Source organism: Pan troglodytes, chromosome 11, assembly GCF_028858775.2.
Source record: "Pan troglodytes isolate AG18354 chromosome 11, NHGRI_mPanTro3-v2.0_pri, whole genome shotgun sequence".
Lineage (NCBI taxonomy): Eukaryota > Metazoa > Chordata > Mammalia > Primates > Hominidae > Pan > Pan troglodytes.
Genome location: NC_072409.2, coordinates 8,057,990 through 8,071,944, shown reverse-complemented (window position 1 = coordinate 8,071,944; position 13,955 = coordinate 8,057,990). Strand labels below are relative to the sequence as shown.

General features: G+C 59.2%; 1 protein-coding gene across 6 annotated transcripts in view; it reads left to right on the top strand.

Annotated features, from left to right (window-relative positions):
• The window catches only part of HMCN2 (hemicentin 2), a 169,643-nt gene that overhangs the window by 117,693 nt on the left and 37,995 nt on the right, over positions 1 to 13,955 (top strand). For all 6 annotated transcript variants that reach the window (XR_010148824.1, XM_016961863.3, XM_063788167.1 and 3 more), the window contains 17 exons: positions 49 to 236; positions 874 to 970; positions 1,742 to 1,903; positions 2,054 to 2,167; positions 2,929 to 3,131; positions 3,812 to 3,893; positions 5,785 to 5,916; positions 8,460 to 8,603; positions 8,687 to 8,846; positions 8,933 to 9,057; positions 9,418 to 9,601; positions 11,045 to 11,142; positions 11,574 to 11,840; positions 12,217 to 12,407; positions 12,859 to 12,940; positions 13,043 to 13,179; positions 13,756 to 13,897. Coding sequence is in view for 5 of the 6 variants with exons in the window: in XM_016961863.3 (XP_016817352.3) it covers positions 49 to 236; positions 874 to 970; positions 1,742 to 1,903; positions 2,054 to 2,167; positions 2,929 to 3,131; positions 3,812 to 3,893; positions 5,785 to 5,916; positions 8,460 to 8,603; positions 8,687 to 8,846; positions 8,933 to 9,057; positions 9,418 to 9,601; positions 11,045 to 11,142; positions 11,574 to 11,840; positions 12,217 to 12,407; positions 12,859 to 12,940; positions 13,043 to 13,179; positions 13,756 to 13,897 (2,508 nt within the window). In the remaining variant the exon portion in view is untranslated. The remainder of the gene's footprint in view (positions 1 to 48; positions 237 to 873; positions 971 to 1,741; positions 1,904 to 2,053; positions 2,168 to 2,928; positions 3,132 to 3,811; positions 3,894 to 5,784; positions 5,917 to 8,459; positions 8,604 to 8,686; positions 8,847 to 8,932; positions 9,058 to 9,417; positions 9,602 to 11,044; positions 11,143 to 11,573; positions 11,841 to 12,216; positions 12,408 to 12,858; positions 12,941 to 13,042; positions 13,180 to 13,755; positions 13,898 to 13,955) is intronic.

Genomic DNA, 13,955 nt, shown 5'->3' with positions numbered 1-13,955 from the left:
CCCCAGGGACCTGTGCCAGCCCCTCAGCCCCCTCTCCCCCACCCCCAGCCCCACCTGTGATCCTGGGTGACACAGAGGAGCTGGTGGAAGAGGTGACAGTCAATGCCAGCAGCACCGTCAGCCTGCAGTGCCCGGCCCTGGGAAACCCCGTGCCCACCATCTCGTGGCTCCAGAATGGGCTGCCTTTCTCCCCGAGCCCACGGCTGCAGGTCCTGGAGGACGGGCAAGTCTTGCAGGTCAGGGCAGCCCCCTGCACGGGCTAGAGGCAGTGGCTGCTGAGGCCCAGCACCACTTGTCTGGGAGCCAGGGAGGGGTCGTTATCTGCAAATGAGGCTCTTTGCTGGGAACCATGCTGGAGCCCAGCCAAGAATCACCTGTGAGGAGGCATGCTGCGCCAGCACAGGCCTGTGCACGGCATCCAGAGCTTCAGGAGACACCTAGCAAAGGATGCACATGAGTGCGGGACCCAGAGCCCAGCACCGCACACAGCAGCCTTCTGCGGGATCACCAGCTGGCGCGTGCAGAGCCGTGCCCAGCACTCAGACATCAGGCAGCCCCCTGAGTCACCCCATGTGCAGACACAGAGCTGCAGGGACCCTGGGAGCCCAACACACACAGCACGGCCCTCCACAGGGGTGGGGGAGGCTCTTGTCACATCTGGTTTGCTACAGAGAACCACCCAACACCAACCTCACACGCCTGCTCCTGAGCGCCACACAAGGCCCTGGATGGAGGAGGTTCCAGGTCTCCATGAGCTGCCTGGTGCCTGCTTCCCTGGCATGGGATGGGAGGGAGTCCTCGCAGTCATTCCTGGGGGTGGTGGTGTCCAAGGGGTCTCAGGTATCTCCCAGGCATGGCTCCCTGCACCCACAGGTTTCCACGGCAGAGGTGGCCGACGCCGCCAGCTACATGTGTGTGGCCGAGAACCAGGCGGGCTCCGCTGAGAAGCTCTTCACCCTCAGGGTTCAAGGTGAGCTGGGCTGAGCAGGCAGCCCCTGTGGGTTCCTTTTCCCTTCCCAGGGAGCACTGCCTTGGGGCTTCCAGTATCCTGGGCTCTGGGTCCTGCAATCAGAGTTCAGGGATCCCAGCTGGCCCCAGCCACATCCCGAGACAGAGAGCATTTGGGAGGCCCTGATCACTACTGGGCCAACCCCAGGTGGTTTTAAGCAACTTTGGAGGTGGCCAGGCATTACCACCACCATTACTGAGCACTTACTGTGTACCTGACACGAGGCTGAGCACTTTCCCTGGGCTGACTCCTTCCAGCAGAGCTAGGTTAGCCCAGCTTTGCAGCTGTGGGAGGAGACTCAGGGAGGTCGCCCTCAGAGAGGAGTGGGGTCGGCGGGGGGGTCTCACCGCCCCGGAGCCTGCGCTCCTAACCTCTGCAACTCATGACGTACACCACACTGCAGTGGCTGTGAGTTCTGTCTCCAGATGGTCTTGGAGATGGAGGAAGATAGTGTTGAGCCCTCAAGGTCATGGGCTCAAACCTGAATTGATATCTTAGCTCTGCCACTGACCAGCTGTGTGGCCTTGGAACAGTGACTCTCCCTCTCTGATCCCCTACCCAGTGTCCTTCTGTGTAAGAGAGTCATGGCAAATGGAGGTTTCTGAATTATTTGAAGTTGTGCCGAGGTGAAGCCCCAGGAGCTGGGTGAGGCTCAGGGTTTCTCTTGGGCTCCGTGCTCCCCTGCTGGTATGATTCTCATGCCTTTCTCTACCGTGGTGGCTGTGGGGATAGTCCCACCACGAATCGCAGGCCTGGACTTGGAGCAGGTCACTGCCATCCTCAACAGCAGCGTCTCCCTCCCTTGCGACGTCCACGCTCACCCAAACCCCGAGGTCACGTGGTACAAGGACAGCCAGGCCCTCTCCCTGGGTGAAGAGGTCTTCCTCCTGCCTGGTGGGTAAACTGAGGTGTCCGGCCCAGCTCTAAGGTAACGTGGGGAGAGAGTTGCTCCCCCGACCTGGGACAGGGCCGTCAGTTGTGCAGGGATTTAGGACTGGGGGCTGGGCTGGAATGCTGGTGTGAGGGGCTGGCTTCCCCCGGCAGGCACCCACACGCTGCAGCTGGGGAGAGCACGGCTGTCGGACTCCGGGATGTACATGTGCGAAGCCCTCAATGCTGCCGGCCGAGACCAGAAGCTGGTGCAGCTCAGTGTTCTGGGTATGTCCATGTCTGTCCCCGACTCGTACTGTCCCCGCTCCTTCGGTCACCCCTCAGCCCATACTCCCCCAGAGAACATAGACAGGAGAGGGCCAGGAGGCACAGGGGGAGGCTGGGACGCCCGCACGGATCAGCTCTGAGGAGGGGGAGCAGTGGGATGGGCCCCAAGAGCCTGGCTGGGGAAGGGGCCTCCCCAAGCCTTGTGCGGCGGGGGAAGCCTGTTTCACGGTGGAGCCTGTTTCAAGGCTCGTGGTCTTCAGAATCCTCTTGGGGAAAAGCTGGCCCAAGGTGTCTTGAGCAAGGACTCGCTGGAAGGTTCTTTCTAGCCCCAGGGCTGGTCCATTCACTTGCACGAACACCAGCCAGACACTGCGCCAGGCCTGTGGGCTCACAGCCATGGGGAAGGAGGGCTTCTACATTGGTTCACTGGAGCCACAGGGGCTGAACGGGCCCCGACAGAGGGCTGTAACCCAGCTGGGGCCTGCCCCTGTAGGAAAAAGCCTGGGTGGGGGCGGGCGTCAGCATCTCCCCCATCTAGGAGGCTGAGGCTCAGAGAGGCAGGAGGCTGTCCCTGGTCACTCAGTGGGTCCTTGGCGTGCTGGCCTGGTTCTCTTCCTCCACCTCCCCTGGGTCTGCGCCAGCCCCCAGGGCTGGGTCTGCTGTGTGACCCTGGTGGGTTTCCACTGGCATTTTCCCTGTGGCTGAGTGGGGAGGGCGCGGGGAAAGCTGCAGCACCTCACTCTGCTATCTCCTGCCCCCAGTTCCCCCTGCCTTCAGGCAGGCTCCCAGCGGCCCCCAGGATGCAGTCCTGGTGAGGGTTGGGGACAAAGCTGTCCTGAGCTGCGAGACAGATGCGCTCCCTGAGCCAACTGTGACCTGGTACAAGGATGGGCAGCCCCTGGTCCTGGCGCAGCGGACCCAGGCTCTGCGGGGTGGGCAGAGGCTGGAGATCCAGGAAGCCCAGGTGAGCAACCTTGGGGGCACAGGCAGCCATGAGCGCTGCAGGAAAGTTGCCTCCCAGCCCTGGCGAGCTGCGGGGAGGAAGGTGGGTAGGATATGAGTTGCTGCCTCCTTGGCCTGTCAGACCCCAAACCGAGTTGATTAGCAGCTTCCAGGGTGGAAGACATGGGCAGAGCTCAGGGCTCTGGAGTCACGTTCCAGACCCAGCCCTGCAGTCATGGCATGAGCCCTTCCTGCCTCGGTTTCCTCAGCATCTAGATGCTTTTATCTGGTCCGCTCCGGCTGACCATCTGAGACTCCTGGGAGTCTGCCCTGCCCTCCCTCCCTCCTTCCTTGGTGTGGATTAGATGCTCACAGTGTTTGTTGGATGAATGTTTGCTGTCCCCCTGGAAATCCATTCCTGGCCAGCCTCCATCCCCACAGCAAGGGTGACCTCTTCCTGCCAGCTTGGCCCAGGGAGGGAGGCCCCCAGAGCCTGTGTATTCACTGTTGAGGGGCCCTTCTGCTTCTTGAGGCTCTTGGAAAAGGCCAGAGCGTCCTGATTCCCTTTGGCTCCCCAGTCAGGACCAGCATATTTGGGAGGCCCCTGCTCTGGAAGTTTTGGGGGGCTAGATGCTTTTGGGGAGCCCTAGCACCCCACTTCCAGCTCCAGCACACAGCCACTGTGTGCTCTTCCTCTCTCAGGTATCGGATAAAGGTTTATACAGCTGTAAAGTCAGCAACGTGGCTGGGGAGGCCGTGCGGACCTTCACCCTCACCGTCCAGGGTAAGCCAGGGACCAGCCTGGCCAACGTGACTGTGGAGCCCCTAGCAACACCCAGGGCTGCCAAGGAGGACAAAGACAATAGCTGGGCAGAGGCAGTGCTGCTAAGTGCTGAAGGCACGATGACTAGAATTTGTGTACATATCTATATCTACATCTCTTTCTTTTTGTAGAGATGGGGCCTCATTATGTTGCCCAGGCTGGTTTCGAACCCCTGGACTCAAGCAAACCTCCTGCCTCAGCCTCCCAAAGTGCTGACATTACAGGCGTGAGCCACTGCACCCAGCTAATTTCTAGAATTTAAAAAACTAAGGTTAGCAGGCTCCAAATAGAACTCTGCCAGTGACCTGCTTCATGGAGCTTAGTAGAGTGACTTTGTCCCTCAGAGCCTAAGGTTTACCTTCAGTGAATGAGTCTAAAAGCAGTAGCTGCCTGCCAGGCACAGTGGACCTGCCCAATCCCATGGATCCCATGGACCGCCATGACAGTGTCTATAAAGTGCTGGGCACAGGGCCTGGCATGTGGGCACTAAGATGAAGGAGCCCTATGAGATCAGACACACAGGAGGCCACGTCACCTGCATCTTGATCCCCAGGGGGCCCTATCCCATCCACCCAAGGATGGAGCACAGATGCCGTTTGATTGGACATGTGGCTCCAGCTGGGGTGAGGAGGAGCCTATTTACACTGTCCAGGAAACTTGGCCAGATTTTCTGGTGCTCAGATGTCATGTTAGTTAGAATAGAGACTTAGCTGTGCCACAAGAAGACCCCAAAATATGGTTGAGTAAATGAGAGAGTTTAACTCTTATTCAAAAGCCCAGAGGTGGGTGTCTAGGCTGGTGGGTAGCTCAGCTCCATGCGGTAGTTAAGGGACCCGGGTTCCTTCCCTCCTGTTGATCTTCCATTTCTTAGGGTGTTGTTCTTGTGTATATGGTTGAAACTGGGACACGGCATCCTGTCCTGGCCCACAGGAAGCAGAAAAGAGCAGAAGTGGTGGGCAAGCATTTATTTCATGCAGAAGTTGCACCTGTCCCTTCTGCGTGTATGCCATTAGTGAGCGCTCAGGCAGCTGGCTGCAGGGGACACTGGGAAATGTAGTTTCTGCTAGAGTAATCGTGGGCTCAGCTAAAACTCTGCTATGCACAGTGGGAAGAACGGGCTGAGGGGACACCAGCCATCTGTCACAGATGCCAAAGCCAGTAGCCTCCCAACCAGGTGAGCGGTGGGCACATGCAACCCTGAGCCATACGCAACACAATCGTTGAAAAGGACTGACAAGATGGAGTGCAGGGGCTCATGCCTTAATCCCAGCACTTTGAAAGGCTGAGGCAGGGGTGATCACTTGAGCCCAGGAGTTTGAGATCAGACAGGGCAACATAGTGAGAACTTGAATCTACAAAAAATAAAAAATAAAGTAACAAGAAAAGGACTGACACCAGGCTTGCTGCTCAAAGCTCCCAGCCCTTTCTGATGGCTACATTGATGAACAGTGGAAAGAGGGGGAATATCTGGTCCCTGAGGGCAAAGGCATTTCATCTTGAGCCTGGTTGACTCTGTTCTGCTGGTGGTGGCTGCCTGGGGTGTGTGACTTCATCCTGGCGGAGCAGGAGAGAGTGTTGGGATCGATTAGTGATGTCTGCCCTGGCACAGGTTAAGGACTGTGGGTGAGTGAGCCTCCCATTTACCATCCTTGAGCTAAGGAGACCCCGCTGGAGCTTTGCTTTGTATGCTTTAAAATAGCCAGGCACTGGTTCTATTTACATTTGTGAATAAAATATAAAATGGGAACTCCTAACTACCAGGAAGGGCTTCTTAGGCCTCCCTGATCTGCCTGAGGGGAAGGAAATCGGGGAAGAGTCTCAGAATTCTGACAGTCTGGCTTTCTTCCTGCAGTGCCCCCAACATTTGAGAACCCCAAGACAGAGACAGTGAGCCAGGTGGCTGGGAGCCCCCTGGTCCTGACCTGTGATGTGTCCGGGGTCCCTGCACCCACGGTCACTTGGCTGAAGGACAGGATGCCCGTGGGTGAGCACATCTGTCCTTGTCTGTTTTGCGTAAAGCATTCCTTTCTTTAATAAGATGACAGCAGAAGCGGACGAAGGAAGTTATTGGTTGTTGATGATCTTGGCAAAACCAGAGACTGGCAGTGCCGTGTTGGCCCCCCCACATTTGTGTTTGAGTGAAGCGTTATTTATTGGCCCTTGGAATCCAAACATAAAGAGCGTCTCCTGTGAGGGTTTGGAAGCTCCTTTGCATCCACGTCCTCAGTCAGCTCCCATGAGACAGCAGACGTGGGCTCTCCATTGTGCAGGGCAGGTGCTGAGGGCCGTGGAAAGCCCACTGGCTGACACTGGGCTCAGCATTGGCCCCCGGAGCTGCTCCTTGGTGGTGACTCAGCTCTGTCCTAGCTGGGCCGTTGGTCAACCCCATCCCCCATCCAGGCCTCCCCATTCTGGCCACTGCTGTGCCCACCATTCCTCCGCATGACGGCAGAAGCCCCACATGGTCTCCTGGGCCCACTGTGCCTCTCACGCAGGCTCCACGTGGGGCAGAAAGGTCTGAAGGTACAGCTCGGAGCTGGTCCCTTGTGTGGTGGAAATCCGTCCACAGCAGGGGCCGGCACTGCCAGCCACCTCTCCCTGCCCCTCCATGCGCTAAACGTGGCTGTGCTGGCTCCTCGAACCTGCCCCTCTCTCTCAGTAACAGCTTTATTGGGATATAATTCACACACTATATAATTCACCCACTGAAAACATCCAATTCAGTGATTTGTAGTACAGTCACAGAGTTGTGTGACCCTCACCACAATCAAATTTAGAACATTTTTATCACCAAAAGGACACCCATACCCATTAGCAATCACTCCCCGTTTTCCCCCCATTTCTTCTTCCCCCAGACCCAGGAAACCACAAATCTGCTTTCTGTCTCTGTGGATTGGCCTGTTCTGGGCATTTCACATTAATGGCATCATAGAGTGTGTGGCCTTTTGTGTCTGGCTCCTTCCACTTAGCGTGTTTTCAAGTTTCATCCATGTTGTAGCATGGATCAGTACTTCATTCTTTTTTTTTTTTTGAGACGGGGTCTCGCTCTGTTACCCAGGCTGGGGTGCAGTGCCACAATCTCGGCTCACTGCAACCTCCGCCTCCTGGGTTGAAGTGATTCTCCTGCCTCAGCCTCCCGAGTAGCTGGGATTACAGGCTCGCACCACCATGCCCAGCTAATGTTTGTATTTTTAGTAGAGATGGGGTTCCACCATGTTGGTCAGGCTGGTCTTGAACTCCTGACCTCAGGTGATCCACCTGCCTCGGCCTCCCACAGTGCTGGGATTATAGGCATGAGCCACCGTGCCCAGCCAGTGCTTCATTATTTTTAAAAATTAAATTTTTCTCTTCATTCCCTTCTGTGGCTGAATATTCCATTGTGTGGCTGTGTCACGTGTTGTGCATCCACTGGTCAGTTGATGGGCATTTGGGGTGTCTGCATCTTTTGGCTGAGATGCTCAGTGCTGCTGTGAACCTCTGTGTTCGTGTTTCTGTGTGGACCTGTGTCATTGCCTCTCTCGGGTCAGGTGGCTGTAGGCCCCGCCTCCCTTTGCGTCCAGCTCTTGGCACATGTGTTCCCTGCCTGGAATACCCACCCAGGCTCCCGTGGTCACCCCTGCTCCCCCCGGCTGATTCCTGCTCAACATTCACGTCTCAGCAGAGATTCACCACCTCTGGAAGCCCTCCCCCACCCTTCCTGTCCCCCAAGTTCCCCGGCTCCATCAGGGGCTCACAGGGCTTGTCAGCACTGGGTCCCCTTGTTTCATGGCCCCCACCCCTGATACATTGTGAACTCCTTGAGGACAGGGACTGAGCTGCCCTCATCTTGATTCCCAGACTCTGCGCTGGACATGGGGCAGTTGCTCGTGTCTTTGTGTTGAGAGGCTGGAAGGATCCATGAGGATCTGGGCAAGGAGATTGGCCTGGGCTGGGGCCGTTAGAGATGCCTTTGGGCAGGGGTGTGGCTGGAGAGAATGAAGGGGGAGGCCTGAAGGCCGGGAGTGGGAGGAGCCCGAGCAGAGGCCCAGGGGGAGGCCCCAGGGTGACCTGCGTAGGGTCAGTGAGGGGCTGGTTTGACTTGAGCAGAAACCTTGATAGACAGGGGTAGAGGGGCAGGGCAGGGAGGGAGAAAGCAAAAGCAGAAACCTTGATAGACGGGGGTAGAGGGGCAGGGCAGGGAGGGAGAAAGCAAAAGCAGAAACCTTGATAGACAGGGGTAGAGGGGCAGGGCAGGGAGGGAGAAAGCAACAGCAGAAACCTTGATAGATGGGGGTAGAGGGGCAGGGCGGGGAGAGAGAGGATGGGAGCTGAGAGCTGGGCCTGAGAGCAAATCCTGGACACTGAAGGGAGCGGGTCCCTTGGGAAGAGCTGTCTCAAGTGGAAGGAAATGAGGGAGGCTTCTAAGGAGCAGAGACTGGGCTGGGGAAGGTGGGGACATATAAGAAGGAGCCTCTGCCTCTGTGGGGCTCAGTTTCCTATGAGCACAAGAAGGGGCTGGGGGATTCAGGGGAGCCCTCTGTCCCACAGAGAGCAGCGCGGTGCATGGTGTGGTCTCCCGGGGGGGCCGCCTCCAGCTGAGCCGCCTGCAACCAGCCCAGGCGGGCACCTACACGTGCGTGGCTGAGAACACCCAGGCTGAGGCCCGCAAGGACTTCGTGGTAGCAGTGCTGGGTAGGTCTGCGCCTGCACCCTCCTGTCCCACTCCCATGGCAGCCCCTGCCATCACCCAGGGCCTCACTGCACCCCTGCCTCAGTGGCCCCCCGGATCCGGAGCTCAGGCGTGGCGCAGGAGCACCATGTCTTGGAAGGGCAGGAGGTGCGGCTGGACTGTGAGGCCGATGGGCAGCCGCCGCCGGACGTGGCCTGGCTGAAGGATGGCAGTCCGCTGGGCCAGGACATGGGCCCCCACCTCCGGTAAGACTTGGCCCATGCCCTCCCCAGAGGCGGTAGGGCCCACGTTCCCTTACGCCTCTGCCCTGGGCCCTCCTTCCCTGTGGCAGGTTCTACCTGGACGGCGGCTCCCTGGTGCTAAAAGGCCTGAGGGCCTCGGACGCGGGTGCCTACACCTGCGTGGCCCACAACCCAGCCGGGGAGGACGCCAGGCTGCACACGGTGAATGTGCTGGGTGAGGAGCCCCGGGGCATCTGGAGGGTGATGCGTGGTCCTGGGCACGGGAGATAAGGCGACATGTGAGCAAAGCCCACACTGTGACCTGGGCCACGGGTCTCACTTCCCTGGGCCTCCACGGCCCATCCTCAAACTAGAGGACAATAGTGCCAGCCCAGGGTATAGCGGAGATTGGGGAGGTGAGAAGAGAGTCAGGGAGTGGCTGTGTCCCCCATGCAGCGGGCCTCATCCTTCACAAGGGACCACTGTGGTTGCTGGCGGCAGAAGTCCAGGTCTCCCCTTCTGGGATTTCCCTGGGAGGAGCCCACCTTCCTCCCAAGACCTCCGCACTACCCCTCTTTTTTCTACCCACCCTCAGTTCCTCCCACCATCGAGCAGGGAGCAGACGGCTCAGGGACCCTAGTGAGCAGGCCTGGGGAGCTGGTGACCATGGTGTGCCCTGTGCGGGGCTCCCCGCCCATCCACGTGAGCTGGCTCAAGGACGGCCTGCCCCTCCCGCTCTCCCAGCGCACCCTCCTCCACGGCTCTGGCCACACCCTCAGGTAGGGGAGACGGCGGACAGGCGTTGGCTATTCCACTCAGAGTGGACATGTGGGGATTGTCAGCAAATGGGAGGTGCTGGAAGCCAGGACTGGCTGCAACACCCACTCCCCACCCCACAGCGAGTGTGGACTGCGCCCCAGATGCTAATGCTAGGATGGGTCTCAGGGACCCAGGGAAGGGGAGGTGGTCGGGGTAGGAGGAGATGCAGGAGAAGTCAGGTTTCAGGGAAGGAGAGACCAACTGGGCCACAGGAGACGAGGCCTGAGGACGGACTGCTGGCTTTGGTGCTGTGGCTGTCACTGGGACTGGGCAAGAGCAGCTCAGGAGGAGTGGTTGGGGCGAAAGGGGCTGAGAGAAAGTGGGAGGACAGAGAGTGAAGCCAGTGAGCTGAGATGACTCCAGTGAGTTCTGAGGGCAAAGAGGGCTGCGTAGAGGAAGGGGAGCCAAGCTGTCCATGTGGGACGCGGAGCTTCCCGAATTTGGGAGGCAGGAGGTCTGGCTTCAGAATGAGATTGGTTGGAGCAGGCAGCAGGGGTGGAGGCAGCTGGAGGCTTTATCCTGGGGGCACCGGGAACCCAGGTAAAGAGTTTAAGCAGGCCGGGTGCGGTGGCTCACGCCTGTAATCCCAGCACTTTGGGAGGCCAAGGCGGGCAGATTACAAGGTCAGAAGATCAAGACCATCCTAGCTAACACGGTGAAACCCCATCTCTACTAAAAATACAAAAAATTAGCCGGGCCTGGTGGCAGGTGCCTGTAGTCCCAGCTACTCGGGAGGCTGAGGCAGGAGAATGGCGTGAACCCGGGAGGCGGAGCTTGCAGTGAGCCGAGATCGCGCCACTGCACTCCAGCCTGGGTGACAGATTGAGACACCATCTCACCATCTCAAAAAAAAAAAAAAAAAAGAGAGAGAGAGAGAGAGTTTAAGCAAAGACTGGGCTCAGTCACCCCGCCCCCTCTGGCCAGCAAGCTCTTGGGAGACAAAGGATGGAAAAGGGAGGAAGTCTTTCCACGCAGCCAGCCTCTCCTGTCTCTCTCCCTCTCTCTCTCTCTCTCTTCCTCTCTCTTCCACTCTCTCCCTCTCTCTTCCTCTCTCTCCCTCTCTCTCCCTCTCTCTCCCTCTCTCTCCCTCTCTCTCCCTCTCTCTTCCTCTCTCTCTCTCTCCCTCTCTCTTCCTCTCTCTCTCTCTCTCTCTCCCTCTCTCTTCCTCTCTCTCCCTCTCTCTTCCTCTCTCTCTCTCTCTCTCTCCCTCTCTCTTCCTCTCTCTCCCTCTCTCTTCCTCTCTCTCTCTCTCTCTCTCTCCCTCTCTCTTCCTCTCTCTCTCTCTCTCTCTCCCTCTCTCTTCCTCTCTCTCCCTCTCTCTTCCTCTCTCTCTCCCTCTCTCTCTCTCTCTCTCTCTCTGCCTTTCTTTTCTCTCCTTCTCCCTCTCCTCTCGGGGGATTCAGGATTTCCAAGGTGCAATTGGCAGATGCTGGCATCTTCACCTGCGTGGCCGCAAGCCCAGCTGGAGTGGCAGACAGGAACTTCACCTTGCAGGTGCAGGGTATGGAGCAGGGGTGGGGCAAGGGGGTCTCTGGCCTTGGTGGGTGAGAATCAAGGCCCTTGGCCCCCCTGCCCATCTGGGTGGAACTAAGGATGGGCCCTGGGGGCATCAAGGAGAGCGGACACTGCGGCTCAGTCTCTGACTCACTGGATTGCTCGTTCGCACCTCACAAGTAGCTGTGGGCACTCTGATATGCCCAGGATAGGTGGGGGCATAGAGGCAGGAAGCAGCTCTGTAAAGAGACAATCACAATTCCAGGGAACTAGTGACACTGGGGGATGGAGAGGATGCTGTGGGAGCACAGAGGAGGGCACCTCACCTGGCCTTGGGGGACCAGGGCGGCTTCCTGGAAGAGGTGATGTCTAAGCTGAGTACTGGAGATGAGAGTCCTGGAATAGAATGGTTCCTGCCCACCTTTCTGCCCTCCACAGTGCCCCCTGTCCTGGAGCCGGTGGAGTTCCAGAATGACGTGGTGGTGGTTCGTGGCTCCCTGGTGGAACTCTCGTGCGAGGCCCAGGGCGTTCCCCTGCCTCTCGTGTCGTGGATGAAGGACGGGGAGCCCTTGTTGTCCCAGAGCCTCGAGCAGGGGCCCAGCCTGCAGCTGGAGGCAGTGGGAGCCGATGACTCGGGGACCTACTCCTGTGTGGCCGTGAGCGAGGCGGGGGAAGCCAGGAGGCATTTCCAGCTGACTGTCATGGGTGGGTCCTCTGGCCTCTGGCCAGCTTCTCTGGGCTTGGGGGAGAGGGTGGGACTCTAGGGGCAATGGGAAGGACAGTGGGGGAGGTGAGTACCCTGGAGACCTGGGACTGCCACCTGGGAGCAGAACTCAGGGAACTTGGTTCCGGCTGGGATGCCTCTCTCACCTTCCTTGCCTGCGGGGAGTGGGTGGCCGGGCTTTGATTCTCCCAGGGCTGTGCTCCTGGTTTCTTTCCACCAAACTTTGGTGGCAGATGCAAGAACAAGGGCCACCAAAATGTGGGAGCAGAGCCCCCGGACTCAGCACAGTGTTTTCAAGTGCGGTACCGTCCAGGAAACGTGTGTCAATTGTGTGTTCCCCTCCATGGTGGCTTGCAGAGCCCCCTCACATTGAGGACTCAGGCCAGCCTACAGAGCTGTCGCTGACCCCCGGCGCCCCGATGGAGCTCCTCTGTGATGCCCAGGGCACCCCCCAGCCCAACATCACCTGGCATAAGGACGGGCAGGCCCTGACCAGGCTGGAGAACAACAGCAGAGCCACACGGGTGCTCCGGGTGGAGAATGTGCAGGTACCAGTGCCGCCGCCATGGGGCGAGGCTGGGGGTTGGGGGAGAGGGGAGGGACTGCAGGTTCCCCAGACCCAGTGGGCAGTTGACAAAGTTGGGCTGAAGCTCCTCCTCTGTGTGGGGTGTGAGGGTGTGGAGGTGACCCACCTAGGCCGTGCCCTTGGGAGCTGCCAGCAGGGTCAGGGCCCAGGCTGATGCCAAAACCAGGTGACCCCATCTAGGCCAGAGGAGGGCTGGTGCAGTTAAGGGGAACTTCTGGGAAGAGGCAGGCATCACACCAGCCCTAAAGCAACAGTGAGATGGCGGGAGAGGGCGTGGGTTGGCTGGGAGGTGGATGGCAGACCTCTCAGGGCTGAGTTTGAATCCTGGGTCCCTCATTGCATGAGAAAGAAACCAGATTGGGAGGCGGGCAGAGAGGGGCCAGGGGCAGCTGCTCAACCCGCTCCATCCCCAGGTTAGGGATGCCGGGCTGTACACTTGTCTGGCTGAAAGCCCTGCAGGTGCAATTGAGAAGAGCTTCCGGGTCAGGGTTCAAGGTAGGTGGTGGGGGTGGGGTGGGGGCAGGACCGGGAGGCAGGACAGGCTTGTGGCAGGGGTGAGTCCCCCTCTCATATCCTCTTGTGCCACCCCCTTCCCAGCCCCTCCAAACATTGTTGGGCCCCGAGGCCCCCGCTTTGTGGTCGGCCTGGCCCCAGGGCAGCTGGTCCTGGAGTGTTCGGTGGAGGCAGAGCCAGCGCCCAAGATCACGTGGCACCGAGACGGCATCGTGCTGCAGGTGGGCACCAGGAGGGGCCCCAGGGTGCTGCCTTCTGTCCTGCTCAGGCCTCAGACCTGACCTGGCCAGATCCAAGATCCAGAGCGGGTGCCAAGGGCCCGCTCTGAGCTGCACTTTGCACCCCGTTCCCCGGTTGTCGTACCCCCCACCATTGTCATTGTCACTCCCATTTTATGGATGGGGACACTGAGGCAAGGCTCAGGTCACTCAGGGCTTCCGAGGCCCACCCAGTATTCTCCCCCTGGCTCCTTCAAGCTATGCTTAGCAGCTGTGTGGCCTGGGCCGGTGACCAAGGCTCTCTGTGCCCACCCCTCAAATGGGGTCAGTTTGCGGCTGTGGATTCAGGGTTGTGGGTGTTCTGACAGGAACTCCAGGCACAGGGGATGCATTTCCTCCCAGAGGGGTGCATTTCCTTAGAGGGTCCTCGGCGGGGCACAGTCAGGGCCTGCGGTCAGCCTGGAAGGACAGAGCCACTGTCCAGCTTCACCAGTTCCTCAGTCTTCTGCGTCTGCTGCCAGGTGGCCTGGTGCAGCTGGGCACTGATAAGGGTCTCTCCACCCTGGTGGGGCTCTCCAGGAGGACGCCCACACACAGTTCCCGGAGCGGGGCAGGTTCCTCCAGCTGCAGGCCCTGAGCACGGCTGACAGCGGCGACTACAGCTGCACAGCCCGCAACGCCGCAGGCAGCACCAGCGTGGCCTTCCGCGTGGAGATCCACAGTGAGTAGGGCCCGCCCCACCCCACCCTGCCCACCTTACCCCACCCTGCCCACCCCCT